The 16,350-nt window shown below is 32.3% G+C and overlaps 1 protein-coding gene across 5 annotated transcripts; it reads left to right on the top strand.

The window, feature by feature from the left end:
- Positions 1-6,787: 6,787 nt before the first annotated feature.
- On the top strand, positions 6,788-13,014 carry LOC112277516 (putative phosphoglucomutase, cytoplasmic 1). Of its 5 annotated transcripts, none has more exons than XM_090247701.1 (19): positions 6,788-7,186; positions 7,950-8,040; positions 8,404-8,485; positions 8,782-8,837; positions 8,969-9,082; positions 9,208-9,270; positions 9,441-9,560; positions 9,674-9,774; positions 9,911-9,970; positions 10,116-10,215; positions 10,468-10,622; positions 10,857-10,952; positions 11,073-11,136; positions 11,282-11,363; positions 11,541-11,713; positions 11,820-11,896; positions 12,163-12,198; positions 12,420-12,536; positions 12,692-13,014. In XM_090247701.1, the coding sequence occupies exons 2-19, from the start codon at positions 7,960-7,962 to the stop codon at positions 12,699-12,701; spliced, it is 1,587 nt and encodes a 528-aa protein (XP_090103827.1). In that variant the 5' UTR covers positions 6,788-7,186; positions 7,950-7,959; the 3' UTR covers positions 12,702-13,014. The 5 variants fall into 5 exon arrangements, with proteins under 5 accessions (XP_090103827.1, XP_024365726.1, XP_024365727.1 ...); XM_024509958.3 differs by having other exon boundaries at positions 12,066-12,198; XM_024509959.3 differs by lacking the exon at positions 6,788-7,186 and adding an exon at positions 7,321-7,486.
- Positions 13,015-16,350: the final 3,336 nt, after the last annotated feature.

Raw genomic sequence — 16,350 nt, 5'->3', positions numbered from 1 at the left:
ATGAAAAAGAAATTATAAAAATAAGAATAAAAATAAAGTAGACTAGAGGTTTGTGGTGCAAAACTATTTTTTGACAAGATAACAAAACAGTATCAACAGGGAATAGGAATAACTTTGTAATTTAGAATATTCTTTAATATTCCAATAAGGCTTCAAATGAGAACCATTACATTTCTAGGAAATCCGGGCATCACCAACCGGGTATACGCTTCTACCGGGGATCAAGCGCACCAGCGACTCATCTGAGAATTTGGAATCAGAAGTTGACACAGATGACAAGTCAAGGTGTCGGTAAGCTCGGGAGGAAGCTGGAATCAACGTTGGAAGAGTAAGTTGGGAACTGGGTAATTGAGTAATTGAGGCAATAGAAGAAGAAGAGCTAAATGAAGTCGAAATCTATTGCGAAAACCTGAAAGAGATGAATGGTGGCTGCAACCACAGATAGGAAGCCTGAAAGGGAACAAAGAAAAATGAGGAACTGTGAGACAGAAACAACCAGGCCTTAGTCAAGGGCAGCAGGATGCAGTACGGAAACTAGGGAAAACCAAGAAGGTATTTGTATTTAAGAAAGGTGACAGTAAGTGCAGCACAAAATTCATAACTCGAAGTGAATGTTGAGTATCGATCAACATCGATCCGAATAGGAGTTCTGTGAGAGATAGTGCGGAAAGTCGTGGAAGAAGAAATAGCCGCAACAACAGCTCGAAGAGGATGATCTGAACAGAGCAGCGTGGATTTATGAATGAACCAAGGAAGTGGAGAGATACGATACTGAACTGAAGAAGGATAATTTGAATGTTCCGAGGCGGAGAAGACGACAGAGGGAGTCGAGATGATATCCAACAAAGGTGAACATTGCAGCAGCATTTGTAGGGCAGATATTGGTTTCCAAAAAAGTATGGTGAAGACTAGCGAAGCTGTGGGAAGATTCAGGGCGAGGAGGCAAAAAGAATCATCCACAATTAGAAGAGATCAAGCAGCGAAGCAAAGGCGGAATCAACCTGACGACAAATTCAATCCTCAACAAAATTAAAAGTTTCGGCGAATTCGAAGAGTTAAACAGCAATTTCCATGACAAACTGTGCCTCAACTCAAGGAGCGGTCTCCGATCTAAGCCAGAATTGGTCTTTAAAAGCAGTACACCGATTGTAAAACTGAAACGCCGACTAATACTGAAGAACAAGGTGCAGAAGTGACTTGCGACACGAAGAGAGTTTTGTGCTCAATCCAGAATGCAAATTTGGGATGAGAGGAAGAAAACGAGTAATCGAACTAGTGAGGTGATCTAGCAACATCAAGGGATCACGTGAAATGGCCAATGTAGAGGTAGTCGGAGTGGATCAACACTAGAATACCAAGATGAGTCTCGAACAAATATGTAGAACAAGCGACCAAGCGAGGGTTTCATTTAGCGAGCACATGCAGCAAGGTGGTAGTTTTGAAGCAAAATGAAAATCAATTCATTGTATCAGATCAACAAGAACAATTGTAGAAGTGAATGTGGGCCTGATCTTGTGCGGGAAGATCCAGAATGTGTGCGTTGAAGTCAAATTCAAGAACAGTGGTAGTAGTGTGAGTGCGGAGACATGGAAAAGAAAAAGGGGTTCTCTGCAGTGAAGATTTGATCAGACTCGGCAAAGCAAACTTGCGTTCAAACTAGTTGTATGAGAATTAATACAAATTGAGAAAAATTGACTGTGTGGTAAGTGTAGATGAAGATAAGCTTGGTGTGTTGGATTTGAGTGGTATTATTTTGTCAACTCTTGCTGTATTACTACCTCTTGAAAACATTATATTAATATTACAAATGCTTACAAGTTTCAGATTTGACAATTTTTACTTGATTTTAGAAAGTGTTTAAGTTGCATTAAGGACTCTCATGTGTATTCAATGAGACTCTTCTTGACAATAACAACTAACGAATTGGGGCAGCAGAATCAACACTTTGATGTTTTTAAAACTCCAAAAGTTGATAGTACTAAGGCAAGGAAAGATTCAGTTATAAGTATACACAGAATAATCTAGAGAAATCTACTAAACATCAGAGGTCAAATGCTTGGAATCACATTGCAATAATTTATTACACAAATACATGTTAGGATGTATATTTGTCACTCTTTGTAGGCTTAATTAATTGTAGGCTTAAAATTATTGAATTGAAATTTATATTTATATTTTAGATTTAGAAGTTAAATTATGATTTAAAAGTTAGTGAGGTTTAGGTTTAGAATTTGATGATTGAAATTTATAACTTGATATAAAACTTGAGCTTCAACTTGAAATTATAATTTGTTTTAAGAATCTAGAATTTTCTGGGATTTCCTTTAGATTCCATCTGAAATATTAAATAGCAGATCCAAATTCTGGCATTAAATTAGAGTTTAGAATATCAATATTGGTAAAGATTAGTGTTTTTTTATAAAAAAAGAATTTAAATATTAATTAAAAAAGGATTAGCTTTTTTACTCAAAATTATAGTTTGAATTATGAATTAAGATTCAATCATGGTTTAAGATTTTTAGCTTATACTCGAAAATATCAATTTGATTAAAGTTTAAGTTTTCATTTAGAATTAAGATTTGTCAAGTGAATTAGGATTTGATCTCAGAACTTCTTCCATAATTACATAAAAAAATAGAACTAATCCTCAAAGTTTGTACATAGTGTACAATCTATTACTTAAGATCTAAATTTTTAGAATTTAGAAGATTTTATGAAATTTAGTATCTACCATATCATTAAATTTAGAGATTTAATTAAAGTTTTCCATTCAGATTGATTTGAGATCAAATCTTGGAATGGTTTAGAATAGAAGGTTTATACAATATTTTGAATTAAGACTGTGACATTTATTTAAAAGAAAATTAAGTGGTAGAACTTATAATTAAAAACTTTAGATTAATTTTTTTCTTATGTGTACTATTTTTTTCAAATTGAATTTATTATAATTAAAATCATTCAAATTAAAAAAAAATCATTAAAAATTATAACAACTCTTGTTGGGTTTTATTAATAACCTATTACATGTATATGTGTATATATATATATATATATATATATCAACAAAAAATTAAAAATTATGGAAAGAACATATTACTATGGACTTGATGAAAACATACTTGAAAGGTGTACAAAAAATGTGTTTCATTGTCTTTTATAACCATGAAAAGATTGCCTTAGATTATTAAATGCAAGTTATATTTTATAGGGGATATACTATAATCCAATAGAACTTAGAATATGCACCATATATACAAGCTTGTTTGTTTTTATTCTTTGATTTTGTGTATTTTTAACATTAATATAATTTAAAATATTATATTGATACTAGGAAATAAATAAAGTCAAAATTGAAAATACATAGTAGTACAAGATTTATTTGTAAAATAAATTTACAAATAATAAACATTATTTGTGATTGTAAATTATATTAATAAATTATAAAATATAAATTATAAAACTTTAAATAATAAAATATTATTAGTTAAATCATAATAAGAAAATTATTAATTTTACTTGTATAAATTTTTCTTCACTAAATTAAAAATTTAATCATAAAATTTACTTGTGAGCCAAACTTTGAGATTGAATCTTAAAATTTAAATTAAACCATAAACATTAAATTTATAACTAATTTCTAAATAAAAATTGAGTCCTAAATTTTAACTTGAATCCTAAACAATAATCTCAAATCTCAAATATAAAACCATTAATTCGAAATAATCCAGTTTTTTAGAGAAAAGAATATGTAAATCTAAAATTAAGCTCTGATTTATAAACCTAAATATTTCAGATAAAGTTTAATTTATATCCAAAAAGAAAGATTTAAAATTCTAATCTTTTAAAAACCGATTCCAATGTGTGTGGCATATTAAAATAATCTTCTTGTAAACCTTTAATAGTATTATGTGTAATTATTTAGAAATAATTAAATAAATACATTATATATAAGTATGTAAATAAACTATTAATTTTAAAATAAACTCTAATAGAATTAAATAACATCTATATTTTTAAATAATCATTTTATTTGATTCTATATCTAAAAAATCAAATGTGTCTGAACTAAAGTGATATAGATATATAAAAAAATTATAAATTTATAAATGCATTTGCAATATAATTACAAATATATTAATAAATTTGCAATTACATTTTAAATTTAAGCACTTTTGAAAAAGCTTTAACTTGTTTAATTTTTTTCTAAGAATTTATATATATTTTCTAATATTGATAAAATAATAAATTTCAAAAAATATGCACAAATCAATAGTGTTGAATTCATAAATTTCATAATATCATGCAAATATTTGTAATTTTTTTTCATGTCCTTTTGATTAATTTTTTTCTAAGAATATATATATATATATATGTTTATATTTACACATATTTATATATGTTTCTTTCAAATAATTAATTTTTTGTGATTATTTTTAAATGGCTTAAGATGTCTTTCAGATTTACCTATTTAAGTTTTATGAGCAAAAAATATCTTCAATATAATCAATGATCTAATGTAAAATTCTATAAAAAAAATTTATTAACATTTCCAATCACTTATACGAGTGTATTCAATATTCAATTAAATTAGATTTAAGTAATTAATGTCTCTGTTTTAAAAAAAATCCCAAAAATATTATAATATAGACATAAAATGCATAAGATGATATCTTTTAAATTATTTCAAATTTATGCTAATTTTAATAATATGTATCAAATGAAAAAAAATCTAAATAATTATATGAGATAATTTTTAGGGCTGATTTTATGGTCAAAATTTTAAAAGATTATTATTGTATTCAAGGTATTGTATTCAAGGTATTGATATATATATATATATATATATATATATACGTATTTTAAGTTATAATTTTTATTGTCAACACTGCAGTTTTTTTTTTTTTTTTTTTTTTTTTTTTTTTTTTCTTTGTGTAAACATCAAAATCATAAATTTTCATGTAAATTTCAATATAACATTTTAGCATAGTAATTTGATTTCATTAATTAATTTACAGAGATTTAATAGAAAGAATACAATCTTACTATTTGATAAACCGTTTGCCACTAAAGGGGTCAAATCTAAGGCTTTAAAAAATAATATGTACACACACACACACACACATATATATATATATATATATATATATATCAAACACATAAATGAATTCTTAAATATATTTACCAAGTTTGAATGCTTGTTTCACTTAGCTACTAGTTAAGACATTTTTGTCTGATGTATTACTATAATATCAAGTGATAAATTCAAAGTTTTGTTACATGTTACTTTATTATTAAAAAACCATATGCATGTTTAAATGCTTGTGTAAAATAATCCCTTTTGGTAAAAAATATTTAATAGATTGGAAATTATATTTTTTGAAAGATGGAAGAGATATATATATATATATATATATATAATCCAATTCAAAAATAAATCAAAACCAAATTAAAAATATGTATTATTCTGAATATTATGATTTTTAATAAATAATAATTTTCCTATCAAACATTGTCTATTAAAATTATATTCCTACTATGTGTGTGCATGTATAAAACTTAATTTTTTAAAAAATGTGTACAACTAACAACAATGTCTATATAAAACCTTATATACAATTTATTCATACTTTTTCTGCCAATTATTATTTTTATTTTTTTTTTAATTTCTGAAATGCAAATCAAATTAAAATTGATCAATTCTTAGTAATCTTAAAGTTGCTTGTTTATTCCTAGTATCAAGTCAATGATTGGAACACTTAGCTTATAGTTCCTTTTACTCTATCTTTTCTAAGTTATAAGAAAATTACAATATTTTTTTGTTAATATTGTAAGGTTCTTGTAGTTCAACTAGACAATTTAATAAGACTAAAATTTGTCAAAATTACTATGCAAGAGTTTAGGCTACGGTGGAAAAATCAATATTGAGAACACATGACAAAAAGACATGGGCATGGGTTTGGTACTACACTCACATGAAACAGCACATTCATATGAAATGGAGGAGCGTAGAAATATTGATGATTCCAGAGCCTCCTGTTTTTTCATTTATTTTTATTTTTATTTATTTTTTGCATTCCTGGGGCTTTTTCTTTCATTGGATGTGAAGTGGAGAAGTTGCTCTTGTCAACAACAACTGCAACAACAACCATCAGCACTCTCATATATATATATATATATATATATATATATATCAATACATAAACACATAAATATAACTGTACATAAATACATACATGTATTTAAATATAAATATAATTATACATATCTCCTCCTCAATCCCAATTAAATGTAATACTTATTCCCATTTTAATAGTTTTATTGCTTGTTTGTTTGGGTGCAAAACTGTGCATCCACATGGGCAACCTTTTTGACTCAGTGCCACAACACAATCGAATCTGCTCCGCTATGGAAGACTGGGACAAGAGAACCCAAACTGTTGCAAAATATTGATCACTATCACTGCACAATTCCTATGCAAAATTGCCTTCTTCTCACGCTACAGCTATTTTTTCTGAATATATAATATATTATAACATTAGTAATGTTTATAATACTAATACCTATACCCAGTTTGATTGGTGCATTTGTTGCAGGATAGAGAGAGACACTCATTCCGATGCTCTGCAATTGCACTTCTACAAACGAGAAGTGTGCGAAACAATGCACAAATCATCGCTGAATTCAACGCAGTGGATATTACGTGGTGTTGGATGCTTGCAAACGAGGCAAATCCCAAGAGGAGGAGCGATGAGTGATGCAGTCAGCGATGACGAAGAAGTCCCGTGAGAGGGAGAGAGATGGGGGGAGAGAGAGTGAGAGAGAGGAGTGGGGGGGGGGGGGGTGATCATGCCTGTCGTGGACTGCAGTTGACAGACAAATCATGAAGAAGAAACACCCATCTGCACATTTTCAGTGTGGATGAGAGGCGAGCAGCAACTGCAGCTGCGCAATCCGACGCAGCAGCAACTCAATTTCAGTGGTAGGGAGTCCAGGAATATCCGCAACGCATCCCCGCACTGCCACTGAAACGGGCAGCTTGTCTGCCCTTTGGCATATATATATATATATATATATACATTATTTATTTTTATTTAGCTTATTGGGGATCTGAAGAAAGTGAGATCAGAATTGGAGCAGAAGAGGAAGCTCATGGATGTGTGCTGCTGCTGGGGTTAACGGGAGAGAGGTGAGCGAAAACCAACCCAACCCTAGATTTGTGGACCTGTCAACTCGTGACCCCACCAACACTCGTCGCTGAATCGGCTGCCAACTTTTCTTCTTCTCGCCTTTTGACACATTGATCTCTGAACCGATCGGAATGCAGTTGTGGGGTTAAGTAGTCTCTGCTCTCGACCCAGACCGTTCGGGTCCACACTTAGACTATCCTTTTGTAACTCCTTGTCACCGGTGGATTGTAAAGTACTCTGCTCGCGCGCACTCTGGTTTTGCCTATCTTCGTTTCACAGCACCCGCGACGTCGTGCAAGGTTGTAATATATCTATTTTGCTGACACATTGTGATTATTGTGCTTCGATCTTGTGGCTTTGGAAGTGTCTAGGAATCTCATTTTCTGGTTTTCCTGGGTTTTCTGAATTTGGTTGTTTGGTTAGAGGGTCGATCGATCGATCGGTGTTGGGAAGTGAAGGTGAGACTATCAGGCAAATCCGAGGATCTCTTTGTTGTTTTTTGGGAGAAATGTGTACGTTTGTGTCGTGGGTGTGTTTGTGTGGGCACGCTGTCGCGTGCTTGCGCATTCTGATGCTATATTTAGGAAATTTGAGTTGAGAAATGAAGGAGTTTGTCGATCTTGGGTATGAGTTGCATCGGGTGTTTTTTGTGGGATCTTGTTGTGAAGAGGAACTTCATTATCTGGGAGATAAATTCTTAGAAGTGATGTAATGTAAGGTGGAGTAATTCCGGTTATTTATTTATTTTTTTCCTCTGTGCAGGTCTTGTAAGATGGGTCTTTTTAAGGTGGTGGAGCAGGAAACTAAGCCGATCGATGGCCAGAAGCCTGGCACATCTGGTCTGCGCAAGAAGGTGCTTATTAACAATTTTCGTTTCTATCTTTTAATTCATCATACCCTCGAATTTTGTCATGCTTTCTTCAGATTATAAATGCAGCTCGTTTAAATAAACTTCTTTACTGCCCACTATTTTTTCTGAACTTTGCTTCTTCAATGTGTGTAGTGTTTCACTTAGTCACTGCACCAACATCGATTGCCATTCATTAATTGTGAATTGTCAAGAAAAATATAGATAAGTAATTGTATATTGCGACGTGCAATTGATGGTGCCGCACATTGCATTGCAATTCCTGACCATTGTACTCGGAAATAATGTGATGGTCTGACGTAGCTCATATTTGAGCGTATTTAAACTATTTGAATCTGATCTGTGCAGGTGACAGTATTCAAGCAAGAGCATTATCTTGCCAACTTTGTTCAGGCTACCTTCGATGCTCTTCCTTCGGAGAAAGTGAAAGGTGTTGCACAGTTCAAATCTTCCATAAATTATTTCGAACTCGTAATCTTACATCTGAAACTGTTTTGGATTCTCATAAAAGGATTTTTTTCATTATTAGAGTACACATTTTATGTCCTCTTGCTACAACGAGATTTACATAATGGACGATGGCTTCCTAGTTAACAAGAACACGATTTCTTACATAGATCACATTCTTGTAATTTCCAATCGCATCCATAATATCTGAGAATCTGGCTTTTTACACGTAATGTATTCTGAACAGGTCATTTATATTACTTTTTGTTTCCTGTGCAGGCTCCAACATTGTTGTATCTGGAGATGGCCGTTACTGGTCGACGGAAGCTATTCAGGTTGGTCATTCCTTCACTAATTGAAGTAGTTCTTTCCTCATTACCACAGCAGTGTATGGGAGATGTATTAATATGTCAATTGAGGATAGTGTACAGAGGTCTGCTATTGATTCAGATGGTTGTTCTTGCAGATCGTCATCAAGATCGCCGCTGCTAATGGCGTAAAGAGAGTGTGGGTCGGACAGAACACACTTTTATCCACCCCCGCTGTGTCTTCAATCATCCGAAACCGAGTTAACAGTCAGGTAGGTGTTGAAGGGGGTAATACATACGCCGATTATCTTATACAGTTTGACAGTTTGGCTCTGGTCTGTGCTTTATGTGGGTGACAATTGCATACTTATTACTTCTGTAATGTGAGGGGTTTCAGGGTGAAAAGGCTTACGGGGCCTTCATTCTGACTGCCAGCCACAACCCTGGTGGTCCCGACGAGGTGATCTAACTTTTCCACTTCCACGGGAACTAACAAGTAGTTTCTTTCAGACTCGTGCATTTACTGCATTTATGTACAAGACATTCCTCTGGGTGCCCTTGTGTAGTGGGTTGACATTGAAGCCATTTCTGAATGTTTGGGAGCTGAATTAAATGTGTTGGTTCATACAGGATTTTGGAATTAAGTACAACTGTGAAAACGGAGGTCCAGCTCCTGAAAGCTTGACCAACAAGATTTATGAAAATACCAAGAAGATTACAGCTTATCGAACTGCGGATGGCATCCCAAATGTACTTATACTTGTCACGTTGTATTTTTATAACAGATTTTTTGTAGTTTTTAAAAGTTAATATTTTAAAGCAGGAAACGTTTGGTATTTGACAATTGGTTTCTATTGTACCAGGTTGATGTGACCCAAATTGGTGTTACCAGCTTTGAGGGACCCAATGGCACCTTTGACGTGGAAGTGTTCGATTCAACTGAGGATTATGTTAAATTGATGAAGTAAGCTCCTTACAGAGGCTATGCATCGTTCAACCGTTCCTGGATGTCTTATCAGGTCAACGAATGTTTTATTTTTGCTTCTCTAGCTTTCTAATTCAGCTTTGCTCATTAAAGAAAACTTTAATTTTTGGTGCAGGTCTATTTTTGACTTCACAGCAATCAAGGATTTGATCACAAACCCTAAGTTTACCTTCTGGTAAGTGAGACAGTTATCTTTTTATAGTAAAGTGACCTATTTAGTTGTATTTAAACCCATTTGATGTCACATTTGACTAGACCCGTTTTATCGTTCACGGTTTTTACTAGCACCAATATTAACAATCGTCGTCTTGCTTGATCAGTTATGATGCACTTCATGGTGTTGCTGGTGTGTACGCCAAAAAGATCTTCTTGGAAGAATTGGGAGCAAAGGAAAGCTCATTGTTAAACTGCGAGCCGAAGGTGAATTCATGAGATTGAATTTTACGCACTGACTTCACAATGTCTGAACGCATTATGTTGTGAATTGATGATTTGTTGACAACTCAAAAAGTTATGGTAGCTGCATTTGTAGACATTTATTTTATGCAACAAATGGTACGTGCACTTTCGTTAGACCTTAAAGTGCAGGTTTTAACCTATTCGGGCTTATGTGAGTTATTTGTGGGTCTCTCACCACTTCGTCTCTGAGCGTGACATATCTTCTGCATACAGGAGGACTTCGGTGGAGGTCATCCTGACCCAAACCTAACTTATGCTAAGGAACTTGTGCAAGTCATGGGATTGGGCAAGACCCAACCAGATGAGGTTCCGGAATTCGGTGCCGCGGCTGACGGTGATGCTGATCGGAACATGATTCTTGGCAAGAGGTACATATGATCAGAGCGTCTCACTGAAACCACATCGCCCAATATTCTCTTGTGGTAGTTCATATGTTTTCTGTATTCTTCCTTTTGTGCAATTTACTGCAGTTAACCTAGATCTCCGGAACAGACTTTGATTTTCGGAGAGCTCTACAGTGTTTATGTGGGACCACGTGAATTTTTTAAACCTGATCTTACCCACTAACAAACATTTATCACACGATTGCGTCTTGAGTGCAGGTTTTTTGTAACCCCGTCAGACTCTGTGGCTATTATTGCAGCCAATGCTGTTGGAGCCATCCCTTATTTCAGTGGTGGTCTGAAGGGAGTTGCCAGGTATGAGGTTTAGTCATTTTGTTTTTATTCCAGTCAGTTTGCTCAAGGTCATGGTCTGCAGTAAATGTCTTGCAATTCACTGTACCCTGTTCAAGTTGATAAGATGACATGTTCTCGCAGGAGTATGCCAACGTCCGCTGCGCTTGATGTGGTGGCTAAGAAGTTGAACCTTAAGTTTTTCGAGGTTGGTTCAGCGTCTTGAATTGGTGCATTTAGGAAATCCAGGATTACTGCAGCGTGGTTCTCGCACTGCTGTGTTTGTTCCCTCATCGTATTCTCGCGAGGTGCTCATGAAGTGAATTTGTGTATTTGGCTGAAATTCGCTACAGGTACCAACAGGGTGGAAGTTCTTTGGTAACCTCATGGATGCCGGCATGTGCTCTGTGTGCGGTGAAGAGAGTTTTGGAACAGGTCTAAGCTCTTAAAAACAATTACTTTAATCACTTTTAGTCAACCAAAGTTGTCTTATATTTGTCGTAACCTGGTGTGCACCTTTTACGTAGTATGCTTGGATGGATGATATTTGTGATCTTCAGAATTGTTTACCAGAAATGTTAGGTTCTTAAAAACTACCCCTCGGACGTGCAGGTTCTGATCACATAAGAGAGAAGGATGGAATCTGGGCTGTTTTGGCATGGCTCTCCATTCTGGCTCACAGGAACAAGCAAGCTGGTGGTGATAAGCTTGTGACAGTGGAAGAGATTGTTACTGAACACTGGAACACCTATGGTCGACATTATTACACGCGTTACGATTATGAGGTTAGGTTTCACTCATCTCAATTCATCTCCTACAGAATTGATTATTCATGATAAAATTCTCGCATCTTTAAGACCATGCTAATCGACTACTCTCTATTATGCACAGAACGTGGATTCCGATGCTGCAAAAAAACTTATGGAGAATCTTGTTGAGCTCCAATCAAATCTGGATGATGTGAACAGGTAAGTTTCGAATTCGTTTTGTAGCACTGCCTCTGATTTATACGGGTCAACTAATTCCAGCAATAATTTTCTAGAAAAAACGATGCATGTAATCACTGCTTAGTGTGTGCTTATCTTTCTTTTTCCAATTGCTGCATTGGTCACAACTCTATACATTCTGCTGGCTCAGTATGATCAAGAAGATCAGACCAGATGTTGCTGAGGTTCAAGAAGCAGACGAGTTTGAGTACAAGGACCCAGTTGACCAGTCCGTGTCTTGTCATCAGGGTATCCGTTATCTTTTCAAGGATGGTTCTCGGCTGGTACGTTTCTTTTCCACATTACCATGTCTTTATTCGTGTTATCATTGCAATTCTCATGCTAAAAGCATAATCGGCTGGTTTATTCGTTTTCACAAACATGCACATATGGGTATGTTTACGGTACCCAACGTGTGTTTTTTTTGGCAAGGCTAGTTGACGAAATAGTAGCTTCTATGGGTTCCGTGTCTTACATCATTTCTAAAATACACTTGTATCTGTAGGTATTCCGTCTCTCAGGAACAGGTTCAGTCGGCGCTACAATTCGTCTTTACATTGAGCAGTACGAAGCTGATCCTACCAAGACCTTCAAGCCCTCAGCTGAGGCTCTGGCACCTCTTGTAAGCGCTCCCATCCCCATCTCTCCTCTAGAAAAATGTAGATGATGTATTCATTTCTCTTTGCTCAACCCGTGAATATTAGGGTTTCTTGTCAGCAATCTGTAAAACATGACAATCATCTCAGTCAATTATCTTTTTTTTTTTTAAAATTTCAGGTGGAGGTAGCTTTGAAGCTGTCAAAGATGGAGGAATTTACGGGTCGCTCAGAGCCTACCGTTATCACTTAGACAGTGTACTAATGGCAAACAGTGGAAAGCGAGGCAGAACATGGTTTATGCAACACGCAGCATGGTTGGTTGTGTAATTGCAGTAGTAGTGGAAGGATCTTGGGATCTACATTCGTATTTTGGGAGGAGTTAAATATGAACCTAGTTGTTTCCACAGACGCACTTTGCCGAAACAGTGAAGTTACAGTCAAATGTGCAGAACCGATTTCTCAATTTTGTATTTTTTGAAATAAAATACCTTGATGTAAAAACGCATGGCATCGTGTGATTGTTTCATGTTGATGCTTATAAAATGTGTTATCTGGAGCTACCTAAGAGCACTTATTCACTCCTGTAATATTTTGTTACATTTTGGTTCAAGGTTTTAATTTTTTTTTCTTAAAATTTAAATTCAACTGTGAGAATCGTAAAATTTGAAATTACTCACAATAGAAAACTGATTTGAGAAGTTTTGAGAAGCAATTGAGTAATTTTGCTCGTTGAAATCTGAACTTTTATAAACTATCATGGGAAAGATGTGTGAACTGATTGCACACATTGCAACCAATAAATTAGAGTAATCAAGAAATATCACTGCCTCACTACCACAATTCATGTCCAATCAGCACAAATAATTTTACAGAATCAAAAGTGGGTTTATGTTGCGTCTGTATTACATTTAATTTTAAAAATTCTGCACATTACGTCCAAAAAACAGTATGATCAAAGCCACAGTTAATGATATAAAAATAATCATAATGGTAGTCTTGAAAAGTGATCCATTGAAACAATGTGAAGAAATATTTGTGATCTGAGGTAAGTCCACACTAGGATGCACTTGTGAGCAGCGTGGCACAGACCACGACCAATAGCGTCTATACTTGCACCAGGAGCACAATATTTCTACATGATTAGACAAGGTTCAAACAGCTGACTGTGAGCAAAGGAACTCAAGAGTGATTGAAGTGGAGAGCAGGAAGATTTGTATTGAAATGGAATTTTCAATACAAGACATGACTTCACCTAAAATTCCATTTCAATACAATGACTTATAAAGCATAAACCCTACAATCCTAAACCCTTAAAATCCTAAAGCCTAAAATCTGATCATAAACACTAATCTAGACGACAACAAAAATGATGATCATAGATTCTGTATTGTATAACCATTAAGAAAAGATTAGGTATTGGTGCTCTTTGTTACTAATTTAATCACATGGAAACAAAAACTCATTTTGATTGATTACAATAAATTATTTATTAGGTGTTGATTTCATTTGGTAATAGATAATAAAACAAAAGGTTTTAAATCATTATTATTATTTTTATGTGGTATTAAAATTTATTACAACATTCATAAGGACAATTATTTGCAAATTAACTCAAGTATTCAAACAATAGCTTGAAGGAAAAAGTGAAGGAAATTCTTTAGAAAATAAAGATAAACTTAAATATTGTTTTGGCTACTATAGACCAATACAACTTTATGTTGGTAAAAATAACATTATAATTGCTTGCACAAACAAGAAAATGATATAGAAAGTCCACACAAAATATAATAGATGACTAACCTTCAAATATAAGTAGAAAAGCCAACCTAAACATCTTTGTTACATGCTTAATAGATAATACAAAATCAAACATTGTTGAATTTTTAATTATAGTAATAATTTAAACTCAAGATATAATATGCTCTTGTTGCAAAAGTAAGAGATCAAAGTAAAGAATATTGAAACACAACATTTGTCAAAATGTAGTTGTAAAAGAAGACAAAATAATAGTTCTGTATAGTAACATAGATTGGTAATCTTTACAAATATTAAGTACTATAATTATAATAAGTGAGAAAACTTAGTAAGAAAATAGAAAGCTTACTACATAAGACTAGAATATAACTAAAAAATACAATAAAAACACTCTTCTTCTAGTCAATTAATCTACATATCTAAATAATTCAAATTGGTATTGAATGTAGTTGATTACACTTTGACAAAATAAATAAGATTAGACTTTTGATATATAGATAATATAAAAGATGGAGCTAAACAAAGACTAAGTTAAATGTCAAAATTTTTATGATTTAACTCATCTTAATGACCAAAATGCAAAAGAATTTTTTAATTTATTTGACATGTATGATATTCTATCTTTAAAGCATTTTAAAAATTAAATAGATTAATAAAAAGTAAAAATGATCGACTACCAAAGAATAATTAATATTTTTCTAATATTTCTAAATTAGAAAAACCATCAACATACAAATTATTACAAATCTTTGATAGAAAGAATATTTAGAAAAAATAAAAAAGTGTAAATATAATGCAATTGAAAAATTGTGAATTCATATAAAATATTTCAAATTCTATTTTTTATAATCCTACACTATTGGAATTATGTTTAGAAAGATGTGTAAATTTAATTACTTTATCTAAAAAATTAAATACATAATATTATTTATAGATCTCAATATTCAAGATTGTTATAATTTAAAAGAATTATCAAAATCATTGGAGAAACTTACTTCATTAGTTATACTTAATTTAGAAAATTGTAGAAGCTTGCCATCATTGCCAAATGAATTAGACAACCTTATATCTTTAACTATACTTGATCTATCTTAGTGCTCAAGTTTGACATCATTACCAAATAGATCAAACAGCCTTACATCTTTGGCTACATTTAATGTATATGGATGCTCTAGCTTGACATTATTGCCAAATGAATTGGCCAATCTTATCTGTTAAACTACAATTGATCTAAGAAAGTGCTTAAACTAAACATCATTGCCAAATGGATTGGACAACCTTATATCTTTTTCTACACATGAACTAAATAAATGCTTAAGCTTAACCTCATTGCTAAATACATTATGTAACCTTACATCTTTGACTACACTTGATCTATTTTGGTACTCAAGTTGTAGGTTCCTTCTAATAGAAAATATTTTTCTTATTTGGTAAAATCTGAATAAAGAAGCATATTAATGTAGAATCATAATAATATTAAAAAAAATTAATTAAGGGTTTTTCAAAAAGAATTATATATAGATTATTAAAAATTATTTTAAAATATAGAAAATGGATTTTTAAAAAAATTATAAATATACATACACTATTTATAAATTTCAATATTAGACAATAAATAATAAAGACAAAAAATATTAAATTTATTGTTAAAACAGGCTTTTAGAATAATTTCACAAACTATAATAAAATATAAACAACAATAAAAAGCACCATAAGATAGTGAGCTTATTTCTTTCAAATGATTTTCTTTTAAGAAAATAATTAAAAATATTGTAAACAACAACATTTTAACTAATATATTAGAACGAAAAGTAAAAAATCTATATTTTAATAGAACTTTATATAAAAAAATAATAAATCTCGCAAGTAGAATTCTATTATAATTTTTGGCTATGTAAGATATCAAATATTTTAAAAAATAATTAAATTATATGTAAAAATAATATTTATTGTAGAAATAATTAAAATAATAAATTAATATTTTAATGAAAAATTAAACATTAGAATCATATATTAAAAATTATTTTTTTAATTTTTTTTTAATTTTTAAATATTTAAAAAAAAAGTGTACCAATATTTTTA

The sequence above is a fragment of the Physcomitrium patens genome, chromosome 25 (assembly GCF_059467195.1).
Source record: "Physcomitrium patens ecotype Gransden chromosome 25, ASM5946719v1, whole genome shotgun sequence".
Classification (NCBI taxonomy): Eukaryota; Viridiplantae; Streptophyta; class Bryopsida; order Funariales; family Funariaceae; genus Physcomitrium; species Physcomitrium patens.
The sequence above is the reverse complement of the archived record's forward strand: the minus strand, read 5'-3'. Positions and strand labels throughout refer to the sequence as shown.

Excerpts from the sequence above, each read along its gene's own strand:
- LOC112277516 (XM_024509958.3), top strand. The coding sequence starts at position 7,960 with ATGGGTCTTTTTAAGGTGGTGGAGCAGGAAACTAAGCCGATCGATGGC. Across the intron at positions 9,561-9,673 it reads CTGCGGATGGCATCCCAAAT|GTTGATGTGACCCAAATTGG; the intron begins GTACTTATACTT and ends CTATTGTACCAG. Across the intron at positions 11,714-11,819 it reads ACACGCGTTACGATTATGAG|AACGTGGATTCCGATGCTGC; the intron begins GTTAGGTTTCAC and ends TATTATGCACAG.